Below are 24474 nucleotides of genomic sequence, written 5' to 3'. Positions count from 1 at the left end.
TGACTTTAAGGTAATTCTAGTAGCAGAATACAAACTTATCTCAAAGAAATTCGGAAGGCTGGATGAAATGCTACTCTTGTACATTTAGCAGAAAATTCAGGTCAGGTGTTCTAGTGGCCAATCGGTTTTGGTTTTCTTTTCAGAAGTAGTAAGAATTTTCTGCCTAACAAATTCATGAGTGTAGGTGGCAATATAAAACTGGAAAAAATGGCAATGAAGTGTAACTTAAGTATCTGAACTCTGCTTACATTTTTTCTGCTATAAAACTCCAAATTAGGCACAGTAGCATCTTTTGTGTACCTCATCTGTTGTGGTACTGAGAGAAATTGGAGCCCTGTTTCCTATACAACAACATAAGCTCGTAGTGGTACATTTGCACCATCGTGAACATCAGTCTGTGTAGACAGAGACCTCTTAGTCACATTTTCCTTTGTTCTGCCAGTTCTGTTATATTTATCTTCTCTTTAACTGGCTCATAGAGCTCCTTCTTGTTCACAGTGGCTGCCTTCTGCATTGTGTTTGCTTGATAGAGGCTTCTGTGCACTTCATCGATAGGGGAAGTGATGTCCATTTTCTCAGAAATAAGTTGGAGGCAGAAGGATTTTTTTTGTTCCTTTTGATGATGGTATATGTCCTGACTGCTTTCAAAGTGAGAAAGAACCAAAAGCGGATTTTAAATAGTGATTGGTCATTCTTACATTTTTAATTTTATATTTTACTTTGATTAGGCCTTAGGAATCAGTGCTCTGTATATGAGCTGCTCTAATCTAGTATATCAGTAGCAAATCTGAGAGTAGATATGTGAACAACTTAAGTTTTCGTTTTGAGTTTTCCAACCTTGACTTTCAAGGACTTATTTCTAGGGAAGAGAACCGAGAACCTACGAATTAGTTTTGGAGTTGCATATATATATTGTTTAAGTCCTTGTACTTTGTGTGGAGACAAACAAGTTCTATTTACCTGAAAAAAGGTTATTGTTCCAATTTAAATCATAATATTTCTATCTATATATTTAACTTTGTTCCATAAAATAGAAAGGGGCAGGCTACAAGAATAGAAAGTTTTTATTCAGAGAACCATACCAATAATACTTGCTTTGAACATATACAAAGTAATCTCTCAGTCTTTATTTTTCAGGATCAACAGATTGCGTGTGCTATTCGACTGTTGGCATTTCTGATCCAGTAACATCAGCTCTTCATATTATTGTAGGTGGGTGATCAAAAATCACTGTTTTGCTATGAAAATGTTTCCAGTATCCAAAAATAGTAATTTCATTTGGTTATTGTTTTCCACATGCCTGTGAAATGTCATTTGAATATAACAACCAAGTTGAAAAATGAACTTTTTGTCTGGGATTTAAGTCTCTTTCTGATTTGAAATACAGGAGGTTAAAAATGAATTGCTTTTTCCACTGTAATTCATTGTTTTCAAGGGAATATAACTTTTTGAAACTTTATATTTGGTGCTTAAAATTTCATGCTGTCTGGCATGCTTTTTAAAATAGTAGTAAAATATAATAAACAGCATAAATTACTGGATTATATATCTCAAAGTTGTCACAAGTAGCACGTACATTTGAATAGTATTATTTTAAACTTAGTTGCCTGATTTTCTTGTGCAATTTAATGCTTTCATACCAAGTTAGAAATGCGGCTTCTGCTTGACTGGAATTAGCTAATAATTCCCCATTTTACAGTCTAAAAATCACATATTTGAGGAGGAGCTAGAGAGGAAAGCAACTGTTCTTCAGTAAATGCTTTTTGATATGTTGTCATCAGTAAGTAGAGGTACTGGCATTGCCACTTCTCATAGTCCTCAAGTAATGGAGTCCCTGAATTGCATGGGGGGCTAAAGAAGACAGCTTGCATACTCACTGCATTGCAACTAGTGATGTCCGTCCAATCTGCCATATGCTGAGGTAACACAGTCACCCGGTTCTTAATACTGAATTTGAAAAATTGTACAGGATTGTCTTCAGTTATGTCCATTTTGTGTAAGCATAAAGGATGCAATTTCCAGCTGACTGTTCTTTCATTATTACTTGCTTATTGAGTGCTTAACAGTAGCAGTTTTAGGAGCTGCTGTTGCAAAGATTTACACGTGGGCTTCTCTGTTGCTCTCCTATGGTTAACTCTGTTCAGCATATGTAGATTTTAGCCCCACTGGACTGGAATTAAAGAGCTCCTTTAAATATGTGCTTAGTAAATCACAGTATCTTAGTTAGATTATTAAATGTGCATATATGTATTTAAATTTCTAAGTGTGTTTCTCAAGTACATAAAAGGGTGCTTCGTAGTGGTCTGTGGTGGAAAGAGGACAGATAGTGGGAATAAAGTTAAATAGCATAGGGTCAGACTGGTTCAGATGTTTTTAAAATTAAAAAAAAAAAAAAAAAAAAAAAAAACAACAACACTTCTGAGTCTTCCACTACAAGGACATCAGATAGGTTGTGTACTTCGTTTTCACATATTTTCAAGACCTGACTGGATAAAGCCCTTAGTAATCTGATCCAGCCTCATAGCTGAACCTGCTTTGAGTGGGAAGTTTGATGAGAAACCTCCTAAGGGCCCTTCTAGGTTGAATTATCTATCCTCTGATACTAAGAAATGTACAATTTATTCATTGGACATACAGTTCCAGCTTTGATCTCTTTTGTAACATCCTCTCCCACTCCTGTATAGCCCTAGTGCAAATTCTTCATTATATACTTTTAGCATACTGACCTTTCTTTTCACTTAGAGCTTAATGCTTTTTAAATATTGAAAGAAATGAATTGTAAAAAATGATTTTCTCTTTCTCCATGTATAAGAAATATATGTATATATGATTCATATGTATGTTGTACAATATACTTTTTTAATTAAAAAAATATGTAACATTGAAGTTGTTATCATTTTTGCAGCTTGAAACAAAATAAACCTTAATGGAACTTTGTACTTTCTAACCTCTGTAGGTGATAGCCAGCCTCTGGATGTCTCCTCTGTGCATCATAACAATACATTTTTGAAGTACTCTGTATCATTGTTGGGTTACGGTTTTTATGGAGACATATTAAAAGATAGTGAAAAGAAACGGTGGATGGGTCCAATGAGATACGACTATTCAGGTAAGTTGGGAGATTATTACATTCTTGTCAGCACGTAAGAATATTGGAGCAGTTGATACCCTCTGTCCAAATCACGGTTCTCTGAAGCTTTTAATCATAAGGGACAGACTGAACCTGATTGTGTACTCCTTGTGGTACCAAGTGTGTTGAATCAGATTATGTAAAGCTCTGTAATTTAGGAGATAACATTAACACTTTGCTTATTCAAGTTGTGTTGAATTTGGCTATATAACACAGTTAGCAAATTAACTGATAGTTAACACTTATATGTTTTATAAGCTTTATAAAGAACTAAAATGTTTATTTAAACTGTCATGAACGATGTTGAAAGCAAAACTAATTCAAATTAATCAGCTTTTTTTGATTAGTGAACCTGCTAGCACTCTAGCACTGTTCTGTGGTGTTCATGTCATGTGTTGATGTGTCTCACCTAGAGAGAGATGCCTAAAATGTAATATCTTTTCTGTGTTAATCATTTTGACTTCCTTCTCAATTAGTTGGACAGAGGTAGGCACTCTGCTGTCTTGGATGTGCAGCTGATGGTGTGAACAGTTGTAGTTCTTTCAGTACTGATTGTAGAGTTAGCTGAGTGGTTTAGCCTGGATATTTAATGTTTGGGCAAATCTTATATTACTGGAAAGTATGTTTTACATTTTTGATTTGTGTTAGGAGAAAGAAGATACAAAAGCAGAATTTAATTACCTTTTCTTAACGTAGGCTTCAAGACTTTTCTTTCTCATCATTACTATGAAGGAACAATTTCTTTTCAACCAGCAAAACACACACTGGGATCTCCACGAGATAAAGATAGCTGCAGAACAGGGTAGGCTAATATTTATTTCTGGGTACTTGACGTGAACTGGTGGAAAAGGCCTGTATGTAAACAGAGGTTACAGCAATGTTGCTTTTTAGTATCAAAACGTTTACTCTGAAAGAGACAAGCTTTTTAAAAAAGGTTTATTGACTCATTAAAGAGAATACCTTATTTTATCAGGTCAGTGAACAAAAATGTAATAAAATTTTGTTAGCCTGCTTTCCTCCCCATCTCCGATTTTAAATGAAACAAAGTATAATACCACAGTACACAGTTACTGTATGCTGAGGGTATGGTTCTGTGTTACTGCTAATAAATAACAAGTCTGGATACCTTATAGCTTCTGCAAGTAGAAATAATTATTCAAAAAGTTTCAAACATTCGTGTTGTAATTGGAACTAGCAGTTTTATCAGTTGTTTTAGTGTAATGACAACAACTTGTCCTGAGGATAGGTCCCTTCAAGAACCACTATTTAGTCTTTTTTTTTAATGGACTACAATTATCCTGTATAAATTCTGTGTGATCTTCACTTCTCCTTAGAATAAAAGGCTAAGGGGCACTGAGAATGTGTCTAGAAATAGCATGGGAGTGTGAGAGCTTCACCTCTGTGTCATGTCAGCATGACCGGATGTCTGTTTCAAGTGTCTGAATACAAACATGTGCAACATGTTGTGAAACGAAAAGGAGGAATTGAAAGTCCACAAATGGATGCAAAGCTAAAGTCTCATTGAGATTTTATAGACATGGTGTGATTGCTCACATGAGCACAGCACGCGTATATGCCCTCCAGGGGGAGAAGTGGGGTTGCGCTCAATGCAGAGAAACAGCTCTGTTGCACAGAGCTTTGCACTGGAATGAGGGAAGACCTCATGGATAAGGATCAAAACAGACAAACACAGATGACAGGGAGGTAGGCATCTACAACAGACCTCTGATCCAAAGGAGGAATTAGGTGAAGAAGCCTTTAGGCAGCTGGAGGAAGCCTTCTGATGGCAGGCTCTGCAACTCGTGGGTGATTTTATCCATCCTGATAATTGTTGGAAGTGCAGTAGGTCACAAGCAATTCAGGAGATGCCTGGAGTACATTGATGATGATGATTATACTGGTGATTGACAGGCTGACTAGGAGAAATGCTCTGCTGGACTTGTTACAGAAAATGAAGGTGGGGGATGTTACAGATGAGGACAGTCGTGGCATCAGTGACTGTGAGATTATAGTTTAAAATCTTGAGAGAAGCAAGCAAGGCAAAGAGTAGAATTGCAACCCTGAACTTATGGGTGATAACAGTTTGGGAGGAGTGGCTGGTACGCTGAAACTCAAGGCTGCTATTCAGAGGCATCTTGGCAGGCTGAAGAAATGGCTGATAGGGACCTCATGAAGTTCAGGAGAGGCATACAGTGTGCACCTGGGGTGTAATAGTCCCATGCAACAGTAAGGAATGAGCACTGTTTGGGAAGCAGCTCTGCTGAAAAGGTCTTGGGGATCCTGGTAGACAACAGGCTACACCCAAGTCAGCAGTGTGTCCTTGCAGCAAGAAGGGCCAACCATGTACCGGGCTTTCTAAAGAAGACAGAAACCAACAGGTCAGGAAAAGTGATTCTTCCTATGAATTCAGCATTTGTGAAATAGAGGACTAGCAGCAGTATGTCAAGGTATTTCACTGAAATCAAATATTGAAACAGGTTGCCCAGAGAGCTTGTAGACTCCATCCTTGTAGATAGTCAAAATTTGACTGAATAAGACAATGAGTAATACCTCGATCCTATCAGACATGTTTTGAGTAGAGGTTTGTACCACATCCAGAGGTCCCTTCCAACCTGTGTGGTCTTAACAGCATCACAGAGCCGTATTTCTGACCTCCAATAAGTCTGAGTGCTATACCTAAGTTCCTATACAGTCCCCAGAGTTATCCTGATTCATGACACATCAGGGTTGTTGGTGCCACACCCCATCATATGGCGGAGAAAGTCATTTAATGATGGGGTACAACACACAAAAGTTGAGCTGAGCAGTTTTATTTTCATCAACTCAATAGTATTTCTGTTTTCAGATGTTACATTTGCAAGGAAAGTGAGCAACAACTGGCAGAACAGCAGAAGAAATGTGGATTAAAACATGAAGGTAATTTATCATAAAAAGAAGATGATGTGACATTATGCAACTTACTGTTTTTCAGTATGTATCAGCTCAAGTACGTATGCTTTTTTTCCAAACTGCAAGTTACTAGGAAATCCAATGTTTCTGTAAGTTTAAATATATATGTAAATAAGTGAAAAACATTCCTCCACCCAGGCCTCAGTTTTGATAAAATTGTACTAATTATTTATATATTTTGTATTAATATCGTACTAATTACTTATTTTGGTGTGTTGGGCTCCTTTTCTTTAAGAAAGATATGTATGTCCTGTGAGCTGAGATTTTGTCTTTTTTCTGTGAGTAAGATTTAACTATTAAGCTGTGAGCCAGTGTGGAAAGAAGCAATTCATTAAGATGACTTTTGGAATAGATGAGGACTCAGCTTTGTGTTTTTTAGCACAAAAGTCACCCTATGTAAAGTTGTTTATTAAATAAATATGAAGCAGTGAACTTAGGTGTTTCTGTGCGGTACATCACTAATAGTCAGTATAAATAAAAAATTAGATTTTTTATCCTCTTTCATTAGTTGTGCTACCCTTATCCTCTTTCCCCCATTCCAAACCCTTCCATGGATTTTTATATGGGCATACCTTTTCCTTTCTTATGTTAAAACAACTGTTCATATGCTGGATTCTGTGCAGTAGCCTTCCTATCTGTATCTCTTCATGTCTGATTCCTGCCCCCTGACAGGAAGCACTGGTATTGATACACTTTTGACCTTGCTGGAAAAAAAAATACAGAGCTTCAGTTGCCTGAGTTTAGCCTCTGCTCACAGTTCGTCTTCCTGGATAAATCCCTTTTAAACAGCAGGCAGACTTTCCATGGGTGCTTATTTTTACTCGTACTTTTTTTTTTTTTTTCTTGTAGAGCCCAATGCATAAAACTGTAATTTTCTTGACACAGGCTTTGGACCTTTTGACCTCGATTGCCTTGTAATTACTGTTGTTTTGCACAGTATCTGTGCATGGCTGTAGCTATTTGTTAGCAAAGAGTATCATCACTCTGTAGAGATTCAGTGGTAGCCTATAAAGCCTATATATGGATTTCTATGCCAACTTTAATTCTTGTTACACATGCTTATATGTGTGTGTGTGAATATATACACACCCATCTATCCATAATGCTTTCATCCCAGCTACTGCTTCTAGATCTTTGATATAGTCGACAAATGGCTGGATTAGAGTGTTTCTAGAGTCTCCAGAACTGAATCTAGGAATAAATTAAATAAATAGCTTTACGTAGTATTTTCTTAGGAACTAAATCTGATAGCAGGGTTCTTTTTCATAAGAAAAATTCAGTGGGGGATGTCTGTGAGAAATAATTGTAGAAATTGCCTGCCTTTTTTGTCTGTTTGCTAGTTACTTTTATTTTTATTAGTTTTGGTTCAGCAAAGGAACAAAGGCTGAAGAAAGTGAGTTACAGGTTAGTGAGCAATCAAGGCTGCTTTAGTCAGCATAGCAGAAGACATTAAGCAGATGATTCTGTAGGACTTTGTCTTAAATTTTACTTTCAGTAGCAGTTTTTCTTTGCGCTGCAGTCTATTCTCCATGCAATACTAGTAAGCAAATAATAACAATCCACTACTCTTGATCTGCAATAAGAAGGATTTTAAATTGTCACCTTGTGTAAGCTTTTTACTCAGCAGGGTGTATTGGCTGACTCTTTATGCCTGCTTGGTTTGTGTACAGTTCAGATGAGTTTAGAAGGATGCTTGCATTAACCATCACTGAAAATACTTCTTTGTATTTTACAGAAGTCTATGTGCATGTGCTGAGTAAATTTGGAGTGTTAGCACTTTAGGCTGATTTCAGCAACTGGCAGTATATATGCTCAATAGACAATTGAAATGAGTGTCGTTTCTTTTCTCCCTTTTTTATGATTGTTCTATTGTATGAAAGATACTGTAGGCAAATAATTTGTGATATTACAGTGAGACACCCTACGGAATGGTTGCGAGAACAGCTGGTCAACTAAAATGTGATAAGTACTCTGACTTTGTTCTTATTGAACAGTGAAGCTACTGTTGAATGACATGCTTAAATTTTTACTGAACAGTACTTTTCTACCAGTTCAATACAGTCAATTACAGCAATGTATATAGGCATTCTACCCTAAGTACATTGAGACTTAGTACAGTGAGCATACTTCAGAAGTTAGCACTTATCTAGGTACAGTAAAGACTAGATTAATATTATTCAGATAAACAGCAGAAGGTTTCATTGTTTAACGATCTTGTTTTGATTTTGTTGCTTCCATATCAGAGAATGTCTGTTTTTCTTTAAAATAGCTTGTACAGTTCTGGACACAGATGATTGGCAAGCATTGTGTATGAAGTAAAATTCAGTATTACTGTTAGTTGAGATTTTAAAATGATGAATGTGGCCCATTAAACCTATCAAACCCTCGTAGACTTTAAGACTTAGGGACATTCCTTCCTTCCCAGTGTGCAGGTTGTGAGGCTGCAGCTTTTCCTTTTCCCAGGTACAGTCAGTAGCAAGGCTGAGCAAGTTTTCTCATACATGCATAGACAAGACACAGTACAGACATGGCTGGCCACACAGAGATCAAGACAGACAGGAGGTCAATATCTTTACAGGTACCCACGTAACCGTGAACAGCCTCTGCATAAAACATGAACACCACAACTAGCCCAATCCTGCCTTGTCTCCTTCTGATCAGGATTGAAGTTTGCTAGTAGAACATACATGTACCTTCGCTCTCATGATTCACAACCACGCTCATATTCAGGGATCCCTCAGATATTAGAATGTACTTTGTCTCTCCCATATCAATGCCCAGATCCTGGGTCTTTTGTCCAGTTTGGTAACAAAACCTACAGCTACATTCAGCTACTGAACTCTGATGCATATGCCTATTTGTGGGTACCTTGAACTTAAATCCAGAATCTGTGTCCAGACCCCAGGCTGTTTGCTAGCCTTCAGCTCTGACTTTGAGTCTTTACAGATTGAGGTCTACTCGATGGCTAGTATGACTTGAAGTTTTCTAGTACATCTCGTGCACATAGCAAAGGAATAAAGTTTAATAAGAATAACCTGCAATGATCAGGTGTAGGACTTGGCCAAATGAGCATACTGACCACCAGCCTCCTTACGCTCAAGTGACCAGTTACCTCCACATTTTCCATGTGTGTCCTTCCTTAATCAACCTTGTTTCATAGAATCATTCAGTTGGAAAAGACCTCTAAGGTCATCTAGTCCAACCTTTAACCTAGTACTGACAAGTCCACCACTAAACCATGCTACTAAGTTCTACATCTACATGTTTCTTGAAGACCTGCAGGGATGGTGACTTAACCACTTCCCTGGGCAGCCTGTTCCAATGCCACACAACCCTTTCAGTAAAGAAATTTCTCATACTATCCAACCTAATCCTACCCTGGTGCAACTTTAGGCCATTTCCCCTCATCTTATCACTTGGTGGTTGGGAGAAGAGCCTGATCCCCACCTCGCTATAGCTTCCTTTAAGGTAATTGTAGAGCATGATGATGTCTCCCCTGAGCTTCCTTTTCTCTAGGCTTAAACAACCTCAGTTCGCTCAGCCACTCCTCGTAAGACTTGTTCTCTAGACATTTCACCAGCTTTGTTGCCCTTCTCTGGACACACTTCATCACCTCGACGTCCTTCTTGTAGCAAGGGGCCCAAAACTGAACACAGTACTCGAGGTGCGGCCTCACCAGAGCCAAGTACAGGGGGACAATCACCTCCCTCGTCCTGCTGGCCACACTGTTTCTGTCACAAGCCAGGATGCTGTTGGCCTTCTTGGCCACCTGAGCACACTGCTGGCTCATATTCAGCTGGCTATCAACCAATATCCCCAGGTCCCTTTCCTCCTGGCAGCTTTCCAGCCACTCTTCCCCCAGCCTGTAGCGCTGCATGGGGTTGTTGTGCCCCAAGTGCAGGATCCAGCACTTGACCTTGTTAAACCTCATACATTGGTCCAGCCTATCCAGGTCCCTCTGCAGAGCCTTCCTACCCTCAGGCAGATCAATACTCCTGCTTAACTTGGTGTTATCTGCAAACTTAGTGAGGGTGCCCTCTATCCTCTTGTCCAGATCATTGATAAAGGAATTGAAGAGAACTGTCCCCAGTACTGAGCCCTGGGGGACACCAATGGAGACCGGCGTCTGGCTGGATTTAACCTCATTCACCACAACTCTTTGGGCCTGGCCACCCAGCCAGTTTTTAACCCAATGAAGTGTACACCCATTCAAGCCTTGAGCAGCCAGCTTCGTCAGGAGAATGCTGTGGGAAACAATGTCAAAAGCCTTGTTGAAGTCTAGGTAGACTACATCTAACAGCTCTTCCCTCATACACTGAGCGTCACCTTGTTGTAGAAAGAGATCAGGTCCATCAAGCAGGACCTGCCTTTGATAGACCCACGCTGAGTGGGCCTAATCCCTTGATTGTCCTGTAAGTGCTGTGTGATGGCACTCAAGATAATCTGCTCCATGAGCTTCCACAGCACTGAGGTCAGACTGACAGGCCTGTAGTTCCTTGGGTCCACCTTCTGGCCCTTCTTGTAGATTGGAGTCACATTTGCTAGCTGCCAGTCGAGTGGGACCTCCCCTGATAGCCAGGACTGCTGATAAATGATCAAAAGTGTCTTGGTGAGCACTTCTGGCAGCTCCCTCAGTACCCTCGGGTGGATTCCATCTGGCCCATTGACTTGCGAATGTCTAAGTGGTTTAGCAGGTCACTAGCCATTTCCTCATGGATTATTACTCCTGTGCCTTAATGATTTCTTTCTTGAAGAGTGTCCAGCCTTCCTGGACTCCTTTGCCCTTCAGGACTGCCTCCCAAGGGATTCTACCAACCAGTCTCCATTACAGGCTGAAGTCTGCCCTATGGAAGTCCGGGGGGGCAGTTCTGCTAACATCCCTCCTTTCTTTTCCGAAGAATCAAAAACTCATTAATTTGTGATCACCATGTCCAACACAGCCTCCAGCCTTCACATCACCCACAGTCCTTCTCTATTTACGGGCAAAAGTTTCTTCCCTTTCTCCAGCCTCGTCTCCTCCCAAATAAACAGCTGGATCTAGCTAAATTTCATCCTTGTTTTCAGTTCTGCTACATAAAAGCCCAAATTTGGTATTTCTAATAGGATCTATGTGATCCCATATGTGTGTGGTATTACTGGTATGGACGCATAGGTGCTGTTGGCTTTGTAAGGTTCAACTCCCCTAAAGGTGGTGGTCCCCTTCAGTTCTCTGTGCAATCTCTCACGTAACTCCTCATAACTGCCTGTGAAACCCAGACATCCTTTACAGCACTGTCTGTAACTTTCATCAGCTTCTCACACTGATAACTGTTAGGTTGAACTATTTCTCATTTTTTTTCCAGAAGTTTCTTATGTTCTGTTTGATTCCCTTAATCTCAGAGCAGAGTCATCATTTGCCTGCAGCCTGAACAAAGTCATTCTGTAGTTTGATGTATGTTTCTCTCTTCTCTCTTAAAATACATATTTTGAATCTAATTTAAATGATTTCTTTCTGTAATGTCCTTTTTGAAAGCAACATAAAAGATCAGCAGTAAAGCAAACATAATTGATACTAAAACCACTCTGGGAAATGATGTAAAAATGTTGAATTTAACAAAGCTGCATTTCTTTTATTACTGATTTGTTTATCAGAATATAGAGAGGAGGATAGACTAGATGGAAAAGTGATAGTTATTTTTAGTTTCCTTTAAGTCTTTTGTCATGTTACAGTCCTTCTCTGTTTTCCCTGGAGTTCCAGTTTTCTGGGTTCTGTTACTGGAGAGGGGATAGTAAGAAGTTCCAATAAATAAAAAATAAGAAAAAAAAAAAGAAAACTTGAAAGAGCAAGGTCTACAGAAACTTTTTTCTCCTATTTTTCCTGTTTTCCTGGTGAATAAAGCTTGGAAGAGGTTAATTCAAAATGAATGTGTTACAGAATTTAGGTCCACAATTATCTAGACAATGGTAGTAATCCTACAGTCATAGAACGGCTTGGGTTGGAAGGGACCTTAAAGATCATCTAGTTCCAACCCCCTTGCCAAGCACATGGATGCCACCCACCAGGCCAGGTTGCCCAGGGCCCCATCCAGCCTGGCCTTGAACACCTCAAGGGATGGGGCATCCACAGCTTCTCTGGGCAACACGGTCCAGTGCCTCACCACCCTCAGAGTAAAAAACGTCTTCCTAACATGTAATGTAAATCTCCCCTCTTTCAGTTTAAAATTGTTCCCCCTTGTCCTATCACTGTCTGTCCATGTAAAGAGTTGCTCTCCATCTTTTTAATAAGTCCACTTTAAGTATTGAAAGGCTGTAATGCGGCGACCCCAGAGCCTTCTCTTCTCCAGGCTGAATGTCCCCAGCTCTCTCAGGCTTTCTTCACAGGAGAGGTGCTCCAGCCCTCTGATCATCTTCGGGGCCCTCCTCGGGACCACTCTAACAGCCCCACATCCTTCTTGTGCTGGGGGCCCCAGACCTGGATGCAGGGCTCCAGGTGGGGCCTCACAAGGGCAGAGCAGAGGGGCACGATCCCCTCCCTCCCCTGCTGGCCACCCCTCTGTCGGTGCAGCCCAGGACGCAGTTGGCCTTCTGGGCTGCAGGCACGCACTGCTGGCTCGTGTCGAGCCTTTCGTCCACCAGAGCCCCCAAGTCCTTCTCTGTGGGGCTGCTCTCAGTGAGTTCTTCTCCCAGTCTGTGCTCATGTCGGAGATTGCCCTGACCCAGGTGCAGCACCTTGCACTTGGCCTTGTTGAACCTCAGTAATGATTCTCTAAAGTAGATGCAAGAACTAAGGTAATAAGGCGTGAGAAATAAGCTGGTAAAAATAAGGGAATTTCAGGAAATGAAATAGAGGGCTTGGTGTGCTATACATAATCTTATCAAAGAAGCACTGTGAATAATTAATTATATGTTAACCCCAGCATGGGCAAATGGGTAGTGTTAGATTTCTAAGTCCCTATTAGTTAATATGCCTCAAAACCTCTACCCTACTGTGGTTTGATGACCAAACACGTTAAACAATCTTAGATAAACAAACTTTTTCTTTTGGTTGTTCCTTAATTTTTACCCCCCCCCCCCATCACCTACTGTGACACTTCACTCCTGAAATACAGCCCTAGAACTGTGCATATCTCCACAGACTGTTCCGAAATCATTAGTACTGTGGAGTTGTTCATTTGAAATATCTGAGCCCATTTATATTTGGAGGCAAAACAGAGTGTTATAGCTGCTTTATGGCTTTTTTATTGTAGTGAGGAAGGCAATTGTGTGTAATCTACAAATGCAAAGGCTTTTATTGTCTGTTTTTATCCCTATAGATGAAAATACAGTTTAGATAACAACTCTGTGCAGTGGCTGCCAATGTAATCAGTCTTCGTTCCAGAAAATTCCTTTGCCTCTCGGTAGTGTTTATTCCATCACACATTTAAATTCAGTCCAGTTCTATTCTAACAGAACAGTTTTGCATTGTTGAAAACACTTTTATATTGTTTTCCGGGAATCTCTGAATGTTTTTGCATGGAAAAATTCAGTTCTGCTAATACTATTTGTCTGCAGACATTGTGGGGTGTCATTAACAGACGTAACAGCACTGCTGCACCCTGGTGCTTCCTGAACCCTGAGTCATGTCCTCCCTGTTCAGATTTGGTCTTGTTGCTGTGTTTGGAGTTGTTTTTTATAGTTTGTGGCACTGAGGCAGAAGAGGAATATTGGTTTAGAAACCAGACACTAAACCACTGTCTCTGCATTATTGTTTGCTTAAGACTTAACATGTTGAACAGCAAGAATAAAGTAAAAAATCCTCACAAAGTTTTAAGCTACAAGAGTTGCAACCTGCCTCTGTCTTGTCCCTGCCTGAGGCTTTGTGGTTTTACAGTAAGCGGTGTTAGTAGATAATAATGGTCTGTGAAGGGAGGAAGCAACTGTTCTGTTAGTATATGAAAGACAGATTTTTTTTAAATGCATTTTTTTTAGATGTGTAATGACAGTGCATAAACATGCCCAGTAAAACCTCTTAACCTGCCAATGATTGCTTTTTACTGTTCTTGTGAATCTATCAAATAATAGCCTATATCCATGCCTTTATTCATGTGTTTCAGAAGATGAAGAAGAATGGAAGGTTATTAAAGGGAAATTTCTAGCCATCAATGCAGTAAATATGAGCTGCGCCTGTCCACGCAGTCCAAAAGGTCTTTCACCAGCAGCTCATCTGGCAGATGGTTCAGCTGACCTCATTCTAGTTCGTAAATGCTCCAGATTTGATTTTCTACGGCATCTTGTCAGAAATACAAACCAAGATGACCAGGTAGGTGTGTGTTCCCTTTGGCAGTGAACTCTCTCCAGGAGCAGCCTAAGTTGTAAATATTGACAACTGTATATGACAAAAAGAATATCTACAAAACAGTTTTTTAAAAAGTGCTTATACAGTTCATATGACTTAATCTTAGCATGCGTACCATCAGATAAATCACTTAAACTAACTCAAGTCTTTGGCCTATAGCGTTCTATGTTATATATATTTCAGCCTGGAGAAGAGGAGGCTGAGGGGAGACCTCATCGCAGTCTACAGCTTCCTTGTGAGGGGGAGTGGAGGGGCAGGTGACCTATTCTCCTTAATCACCAGTGATAGGACCCGTGGCAATGGTGTCAAGCTGAGGCAGGAGAGGTTTAGGCTGGACATCAGGAAGAGGTTCTTCACCAAGAGGGTGGTCGCACACTGGAACAGGCTCCCCAGGGAAGTAGTCACTGCACCAAGCCTGTCTGAATTTAAGAAGCATTTGGACTGTGCGCTTGGTCACATGGTCTAAACTTTTAGGTTGACCTGTGTGGTGCCAAGAGTTGGACTTGATCCTTATGGGTCCCTTCCAACTCGGGATGTTCTATGATTCTAACCACATTCCACTTCTATTAGTTGAATTCTTTCTTATAATATTTTGAGTATATTTACTATTTGGACAATATTTAAAATGTTATCACATCTGTGCACACAAGTATTTGTCATGAAAAATTGTTCACAGCAATATAATGTAGCTGAGGTAGAAGACTAGCAAGGAATAATAATTCTTGTAAAACGTATAAAAATATGATGTAGAAAAAACTTACTAGAACTACAGTTTGATTCTAAACTGCAGGCCTAGAGCCGGATTTTAATACATACGGGTGACATGAGCTTTAGGCATTCAGCTTCAGAGTTCTTCCTTGCATAAGTTACAGCTGTCAGGATAAACTGCAAGGGAAGATTGATCACTGCTTCGGAGTGTTAATACCTGTTGAAAGTAGAGCTATGGCTATGAACGCACACACTTTAATATTTGTCACAACCTGATATTATTAACATGTTCTGGCAGATAACTGAACAATACACTAATGGCATATCTGGTTATAGAAACAATAACAAATCTCACTTGTTTGCATTGCTACTCTTCGTCCTCTAGAGTTTGTATAAATTCTCGTTCCTGTATTTCCTTGTTACCATTCCCAGGCACATTTTGTTTGTCTGTGTTCTGTCTTCCTGCTGTTCTTTGTCTCTTCTTCTTCCCTTCACTCCTCCCTATTCTGTTTCCTCAGTATTTTTCGTTATTTGAAGCCTTTCCCAGCTGCCTTTCCAATTGGTTTCAAGATTTATCAATCTTTATCAATCAATCTATCAATTTATAAATTAATAAAATATATAAATGATAAGAACAAACTATATGAAAATATATTATGCAATAATAATCATAATAATATATATAATTATATCATTACTATCATAAAATAAGAAATAATTATAATAATATTCTGCTTAGCCATGACACACGAGAGCACTCATAAGTGGCTCTGTGCAGCCAGTGATAACCAGTTTTTGCAGCTAAACTTTTTGGCCTGGAATGCTTCTTAGTGAGCCTGAGACTGATGCTACATATTTTTACCTGAATTAGCTAGTTGAAATGATTTTATTTTGTTGGAGTGTAATAATATCTCCATATAGTCGTATTTTCCTGTACACCCAGCTCTCCAGTCTCTCTAATTCTTTGATTAGGGCAGTGGTCTGCTCATCTCAAGGTATTCTTCCAAAATTCAGAAGTATAAGACTTTCAGAAAAGCCTATGTTTCTTAAGGGCTGTAGTGAACAGGTCCTGAGGATGGTACAAGGTTCCAATCCAAACCTTTTTGACTTCAATTCCATGTTATAATAGTTTTTTTTTTATAGCTTATTAATAGGTCTTATACCCCATACTCATAATCTCAGAACCTGTTACCTCATTTCCCTTAAAGTGGCAGTACTGCTGCTCCTTGAAGATGACCATCAAAAAAAAGGTTTCAGTTTTGCTTTATGGTTTTTGACTTCTGCAGTTTCTTAAAAACAAATATCACTCTTGCCTCAGGTAAAATTCTGTAGAAAATTGGAACGGATGGACTTTATTGAATACCAAATGCTGCATGCTGAGTTTCTTTACGCATCAAGTATATTTAAGTAATTGTAATTGCCTTTTTTGATTATTTCTTTCTTTGTAGTTTGACTTCTCATTTGTAGATGTTTATCGGGTGAAGAGTTTTCAATTTACATCAAAGCTTTCAGAAGACAATGGAAGCAATGTTACAGACATAGGAAAGAAACGTTTTGGCCAGTTCTGTAGAGATCACCCAGCCTGTTGCTGCAATATTGCTGACAGCACTTGGAACTGTGATGGAGAAACTCTGGATAGTTCAGCAATTGAAGTGAGGTGAGCACCTGTTTTTCTCTGCATCTACCAAGAAGATATTAAGCCTTTTCACTGATGTAAAGGTGCTAATAAAGATATCCCAAAAACATATCTCCCCAGCAAATTCAAGTCTTCTGATAATAAACTTAGATTTTTGTTGTTAAGTTTTGGATCCTTTCTCGTAAACACTCCAGCTATATGTTGTAAATGATCTCTTTGAGATAGATGACCCTACCCTCAAATTCCTGCTTAGTTCTTAGAAACTGATGTTACACGTTTGAAGTGCTGAAGGGTGGAGGTCTTGGTGGAAGGATTCTTTTTAGACAAATGTAGTATTTCTTTACTCTGAGCACTAGCTTTTGCAAATAAACAAAGTATTTTTCAGCAAAATAGTAGTCATTTTTTCCATTTTTTGAAAAGTCATATAGAAGCCACCTGATAGGTGCTTAACTAGCATCTTCGTCTTACAGAAATACTGAGTACCTCCCGTATTGTGTATATTTTGACACACAGCACAGTCTTATCTCCAGCCTCGGCGTATGGAGGAAGAAGTTTGCAGTTCTGCAAATGAACAAATTGGAAAGGAATAACAGCTTTGAAATTTTGAAGGGCTTTTTAATTTGTTTAGTTTGGGTTTGTTTATTGTAGATCAAAGGGAAATACAAAATGTGTGCATCCAAGTTTGTTCCATTCAAATGCAATCACACAGCAGTCTGAGTGATTTATGTAAGAACAGTGTATGTTATATAAGGTCAGCTCCTCTAAGTGTCCCATGTCGCTTACTGTGTGGAAGAGAGTAGTAGCAGGAGTGAGGTATGTGTGAAAGCACCCAGCCTTCTTTGAAGGGGAGGATTTTATCAAGCATGAGGGCTATTTTTGTAGTCTGAAACAAAGAATTTTGCCTAACTGCTTGAGATTCACAGATTATTAAAACTAAATATATAGTACCTACTTATATTTAAAAAAAATACGATTAATTGATTTCCATATTTTTCAGGGTTCACTGCCAGTTAATGAAACTGTTTGCAAGGGGAATCGAGGAAAACTGTAAAGATGAAGCTGCCTACAGCCACAGTAGCATTGAACACTTACTATAGACACTGTTCCTCCAATGGGGAGAAGAAAAAATAAAAGCTCAAGGAAATTGAGTATATATGCATTTTAGTCAAATTGACAAGTATTTTAAAATTTTAGATTTTTTTTTGTGATGGCTTCAGTATAATCTTAGACATTTTATTTCACTGTGTATTTTTTTAACATTCTAATCATTAAAATATGTCTTGAAGTAATGTAATTTATGTTAGATTGGCATATATGTATGTATTCACAATAACTGATAAATACTCTGTGCTTTTCTAGAGAGCTAATTTAGCAGCTGTGTTGCAATAATATTTAAATATTATAAAACATTGAACTTTATATTGCCATCAAACCAAGATATCAGGACAAGATGTTTTCAGAGTCTGAGAAGATGTTTTCTGCTGGGAGTGTTACGTAGTTGCATGTGGCTTAAATGCTGGACAACAGTGTTGTCATTCGCATTTTTTTTATTTTTTTTAGTAAAATCTTTCATTTTCTAATTCTGACAATACCTTGCAACTTATCAATGCAATTCAAACACACATTCCTGGCTTTAAGTAATAACAATAACAATTTAGAAATATTTTGAAAAATAAAAGTACATCTGTATATAGATCATACCTTCTCTTATGTAATCTATTTATAAATGCTTCCTTGCATGCTGCTTTTTGGGTTTATAAAGGGTTTTATGACTGTTTGGATGATACCAAATACCACACACTGCAACTGAAATGTCTTATCAGCAACTGGTACGGATACATAATGATACCACGAAGGCACAGGCAAGGGAAGATATAAATATCTTATAAAACACCAGCAAATTTTGCATTTCTAAAAATAACTAAAATTAACATATGAAAAGCTTCCCTTTTCAGTACACAATTCTTTGGAGATTCCACTAGATACATTAAAATGTCTTTGCAAAATAAGATGTTGGAATGTTAAGTTTGAAGATACGATTCAATGATTGAATGTTTTTAAGTAATATTTTTATTTAACTAAATAGGAAACGATTTGTGTTGTGAAGTCAAGGGAAGAAACTGGTATATGATAAATCACAAATCACTGTGCTGACTTGTTTTTACAGCAAATACATAAGACTATCATGTACAGCTATGGAGTGATTATTTGTGTATGAATTTGTGTGTTGTGGCACACACACGTACAGTGTGCAGGCTTGGTGCTGGATTTTGCTCTTCTCATACAGGTTTATTCCTGTTTGAGGATCAGAAGCTAGCCCCTGCTCTCTTCTGTAAACCTTACTGCATCTCAGGCATCTCAGATTTGTGTGTGTGTCTGAACAGCTAATGACTCTCTCTATTCATGTGTATCTATTGGCACTTCTGTCATTCAGCTATTATTAGTTTCAGTCTCCTGTGTATTTGCTCTGTGTGAGCCATGGTGATCGGTTGGTTTATTACTGAAACACTTGAAATTTGTTTTAAGTGGCTGTTTGTTTTTTTTTCTATTGAAACATTCCAGTTTTGTGTAATATTAAAATGTTGTGCTATATTGTTGCTATAAAGTATTATTCATACTGTTGTGTTCATACTGTATGACAAAAAAAAACTTGCAAATGATAATTGCTCAAAGTACAGTCATACAAAGTTTAGGATCCGTTTCTTATTATATAGTGTTTCAGGGAGATACTTGAAAACTTTTCCAAAAGTAGTACTGTACTTTCTTCAGTGATGCAATGAGTTGAAAAGTTGATTCATCCAATGTTTTTCAGACATTTGTTATGTATACTGTATTTTAAAGCCATTTTTAGTAAGTGAAATAGTACTGTTGAACCAAGAACCCTGTTGAAAAATGAAATTATGCTGTCATACAAATGCAGATATCTTCTGAAAGTGTCATTTGTGTAAAAAGTTTTAGTTAGATTGATCTATCCATGAATATTGTGAAAAAACTGAGATTTCAAATTACTGTAATTCTTGGGCAGGATATGACAGTGTACACTCAGCTCACCAACAGGCGAGGACTTCTATGAAGCATTACAGCTATCCAGATCACTTTCTTATTTATGAGAACAGAAGTAAATACTAACCAGCTCTTTCCATTATTTTTCTAGCAAGTCATGAGACTCCTAACTCAAAAAACGGTGGATTAGTTACATTGTGAATGTATACTGAAGTGCTCTGAGTACTTTTAATATCTGAAACTGTGCACTTGGTATTTCCAAAAAAAGCCCACAGTTAAGGCCTCCATTCTGAGAAATGAGCTACCAGAAAAGAAGGGAAAACAGATCATTCAGTCGTATGGTAATGAAGTGTAAATTAAATACTAAAGGTGTTGCAGCATAATAAAATAAAATCTCTTAGAAAATAGAAAAGCTACATAGCTGCATTTGAATAATTATACTTGTAGCATATTATACTAGCCAAGCATCATAGTTGAGTTGTATGAAATGTCCAGTGTATTTTAAGAAGAGAGCTGTATAAGTAATGTCTGCGTTCGTTTTAATTCTAGTATTTTTTTGTTTTGTTTTTCCTCTGAATGTAGTCTCAGTATGAAAATCATTTATAGGAAAACCAAGTTCGATTTCCTTTTTTATTTCCCAATCTTGCTGGCTTCAAGATTAGAAAATGCGTTCTGTTTTATGAGGCTAAGGGAATTCATTTAAAAAAATAAATAAATTATGTTGTACAGCAGCAGTACTGTGGTTTTCTTCTTTTCACAACTTGATTTGAAAAAAAAAAAAATGCCTGTTGAGAGATTTCAGCCCAACAAAGGTAACGTACTCAGTGTAATGAACATGCCCAGGCTGAACCAGGCAGAGAAGTAATTCCTAAGGTTTCATTGATGTTGACTACAGCTTTATAGCAAGCGTGAGTGTGGGCAAACACTGAGAGTGAAGGAAAGCAACTAGTGAAGCTAGACTTCTACTAAAACTAACTCTGTTAAGAGAAACTTAAGACTGAAGGAGGAGAAATAACTTAGTTGTGAGGATTTAGAGGTTTTGGTTATGGAAAATTTTAAACTGCAACAAGTCAAAACCAACTACCATTGTAAGAAATACAGAATATATATTGTACTTTAAACAGTACCTCCTATATGCCAAGATGATGTTTTTAGAGTTTCCTTGCAATAATTATTACTGATACAGCACACTTCCCAGTAAGAAGTACAATGTGTTCTTTATAGGTGAGCAGTGGACACAGCAGGAATATGATTTTCAACACTTCAGACAGTTCTGCTTTTGAAGTTATGCAACAAGCCAATGTTTGCAGGGATGTCATAAGACTTCGTATATGAAAATAATGTTTATTCGTGAAGGGGAAGATGGTATGTAGAACCAGAAATCTCTGTCTTGCTGTTCAAATATTATTTCCTCAGAACTCCTGCCTTAATCCCTATGAATTAAATGAATAACAGGACTTCATCATTTTTATTCTCACTAGTCATATTGCTTATTCCAAACTTTCAATAGGTTAATTAAATACATTTAATAGGCTCTAGCTGATGTTTAAGTTGCAGTAAATGAATTCTGTCTATAATGAAGCAAATCTCCCCAGCCTTCTGTCTTACCCTCTGATATGCACATAGTGTACATCTTGTAAAGGGCTTATGTATGTTCTTAACGTGTGACGAGACCCATTATTTAAAAGGAATTGGGGCATTCAGTCTGCCCCAATTTAGTCCTTTCAAATACTCTGCAATGAGAGGGTTAACAATTTTTTATTTAATTTCCCACTGCTAAAAATAATTCCTGACATGTACATACTGAAATTGCCAACAAGGGGTTGTCTTCAAAAGCTGTTTCCTTCTTTAAGACTCGTACATGTTTGAAATAATAGCATGCTGGATTTGGTAGCTATTTCAACTACAGTGCATTTTTTTTGTTTGTTGCATGTAAAAAAGTTTTTCCTTGTCAAATGGAAAAGAAGGTTTACTGAAATCTGAGAAGATGCATCAACCAGTTTCCCTTGGTCAACTAGGTGGATAACCTTATCATAAAAGGAAATAAAGTTCGTTAAACAGGACTTTCCCCTCATGAATCCATGTCAGCTGTGACCAGCGACTGTGTTGTTCAGGTATTTTTCAGTGTCTCCGAGAATAATCTCCACAATTTTACCAAGCACTGCACTGAGACTGTCAGGCCTGCAGTTACCAGGGTCTTCTTTCTTGCCCTTCTTGAAAATTGGAACAATGTTTGCCAGCTTCCAGACAACTGGGATCTCTCCAGATCCCCAACAATTGAGAGAGGTCTTACAATGACATCAACCAGCTTTGACTACTTTGAGTGCCCTGGGATGAATCCCTTCAGACCCCATAGACTTATATGTATCCAGGTGAAGCAGCAAATCCCACACAAATTTGGAGTTGGCTGAAAGTTTATCATTCCCACAGTCGCAGTCCTCCATCTCAGGGCTCTGGGGGTCCCAGGGCCCATCATCAATGTTGAAGACAGATGCAAAGAAAGCATTAACCATTTCTGCTTTGTCTACATCCCTGTTTGTGAGCTGGTCATCCTCATCAAGTAATGGCTCAATGTTATCTCTGCTCCTCCTTTTCCTGTTAACATATTTTAAAACACCCTCTTTATTGTCCCCCACAGTACCGGCCAAATTCAACTCTAATTGAGCTTTGCCCACTCAGATTTTCTCCCTACGATGGCAAACATCATCCTTGTAGTCCTCCCATGTCGCCCAACCTCTCTTCCAGTGGCCATAGGCTTTTTTTCCTGCCTAAAATCTAGTAGATCCCTGCTTAGCCAAGCTGGCCTTCTGCCCTGCCTACTTCACTTCTGACATTTTGGAATTGCCTATTCCTCTGCTCTTAAGAGGTACTTAAAAATTGACCAGCACTGATGGACCACAATGCCTTCAAAAGCAGTTTCTTGGGGACCTTGCAAATTAGTTCTCTGAGCAGCCTGAAGTCTGCTCTCTCCAAATCCTGAGTTGTGGGTGACAATTTTCCTCCCATCATCAAAGGCTTTAAACCTGACTACCTCGTGGTCACTATGGCCAAGATGGCCACCAATCACCACTTCACCCATGAGACCCTCTCTGTTTATAAGCAACAGATCTGGGAGGGCACCTTTCCTGGTCAGCTCCCTTAGTACCTATACCAAGAAGTTACCAACAGGTGCTTTGGGAATCTCCTGGACCTGTTTGTGTCAGCTGTGTGGTATTACCAGTTAACATCTGGCAAGTTGAAACCACCCCTAAGGACAAGGGCAGCTGACCTAGAGGTATCTCTCAGTTTCCTAAAGAATAATTCATCAGTCTGTCATCATCCTGGCTAGGGATTCCTGGAAAGGATGAAAGTGAGCAAATGTAAAACAGTTTATATAAAGAAGGAGGGAAAAAAAAAAATGAAATGGAAATAGGAAAATAAAATGCAGACATGCTAGTTTGTTGTTTCATATTGTTTTCTTTTTCTGGAAAGCATTGCCCCGTCATGTTTACTTTAACTACACAGAAAAGCTGGCACTAAAAGCTTGAATAGATTACCAGAAATTTGAATATTTACCACTGGTAGACAGAATAAACACTTCATCACTTGTGAAGACATATTTCTAAGTTGTTTAGTCGTGGTCTATATCTCCACTTGCAAACTTCAGCAAAATAACAGCATCACTAGAAGGGGTGTTAAAGGGCAATTGTAAAAGCAGCTCCTTGTAGCAATGTGCAGTAATCTGAAATGGCTGTTGAATTTAATCTGCTGGATATTTATTTTTCATGTTAATATTTAGCAACTGTATTTTAGGAAAGGGGGGGGATTGGGCAGCAAGCAAGAAGTGCTGTGTTAGTACCTCAGTGCTGCTGAGGTTAAAGCTGTAGGATAGCAACTCATGCCAGCTGAGGGGCTGCTCCATAAACCTTTTAACTTCAGGCAAACTTCCCAAGGAAAACGACTGCACACCTAAATGCCTCTGCTGTTGCTGGTAGATGTTTGTGTAAGCTGTTCTCCCGAGCCTTCAGTGATGTGGGCTCTGCAATGCAGTTTAGCCACCAGAACAGATTGCTTAAAGATTTTTACAGCTAGAAAAGTTTATTTGCTTAACTGAATTGCTTTTTCTGTATTTAAGCTTCCTTGTTCTGGCCACAGTGGGCAGAGGGAACAGGTCGTTCCCTTCGAGGCAGTTCCCTTACCTATGTTACTGTCTTCCCTCTTAGTCTGCTGCTCTTCGCTTATGCAGTATTAATATTCAGGCAGAGGGGGGGAAAAATGTTTGAGCAGAATATCGATATCAAGAAAAACTGCTTGAAGCTGATTTCTATTTACCACCAAAGAAGTGACTCTGTAGAAAGAAAGCAAGTATTGACAGGCTTGCTCCAGAAGAGGAATGCATATCTGCGTAAAGTCTTCAATCAAAGCAGATACTGTTAGTTCCTGGAGATCATGTTTTCATAGAACACTGTCTGCAGCTTTGATGGATGTATTTAGTATAGATACCTCCCCTTAGCAATACCTATCAAAGAAATAGCTACTCTGATGGTTGCAAGGCTGGTAGATTCTGCACTGCCCCTAGCTCAAGAACAATCAACCCAATAAAATAAGTAGCTCTCAGGTGTGCTCCGCTTGTCCATTTTTTCTTGTAATGCTGAAGCTTTTCAAGGGAAAACAGGCAAAACCTGAACGCTTTGGCGTTGATTTAGTCGCAAGTTCCTGTTAAAGGTTTTCAGAAAATCCTCAGCTTGTTGGTAG

General features: G+C 38.7%; 1 protein-coding gene across 2 annotated transcripts in view; it reads left to right on the top strand.

Annotated features, from left to right (window-relative positions):
• Positions 1-20471, top strand: part of CERK (ceramide kinase) — a 46451-nt gene extending 25980 nt beyond the window's left edge. Inside the window, exons 7-13 of one of the 2 annotated variants that reach the window (XM_080602546.1) lie at positions 1138-1212; positions 2957-3109; positions 3827-3932; positions 5976-6046; positions 14155-14357; positions 16550-16758; positions 17735-20471. In XM_080602546.1, the coding sequence (XP_080458672.1) occupies positions 1138-1212; positions 2957-3109; positions 3827-3932; positions 5976-6046; positions 14155-14357; positions 16550-16758; positions 17735-17834 (917 nt within the window). In that variant the 3' untranslated portion in view covers positions 17835-20471. Of the gene's footprint in view, positions 1-1137; positions 1213-2956; positions 3110-3826; positions 3933-5975; positions 6047-14151; positions 14358-16549; positions 16759-17734 lie in introns of both variants that reach the window. The other variant, XM_080602545.1, reaches the window with a different exon arrangement.
• Positions 20472-24474: the final 4003 nt, after the last annotated feature.

Source organism: Anser brachyrhynchus (genome assembly GCF_964034855.1).
Source record: "Anser brachyrhynchus genome assembly, chromosome: 1".
NCBI lineage: Eukaryota > Metazoa > Chordata > Aves > Anseriformes > Anatidae > Anser > Anser brachyrhynchus.
This window is presented reverse-complemented; position numbering and strand designations above follow the sequence as displayed.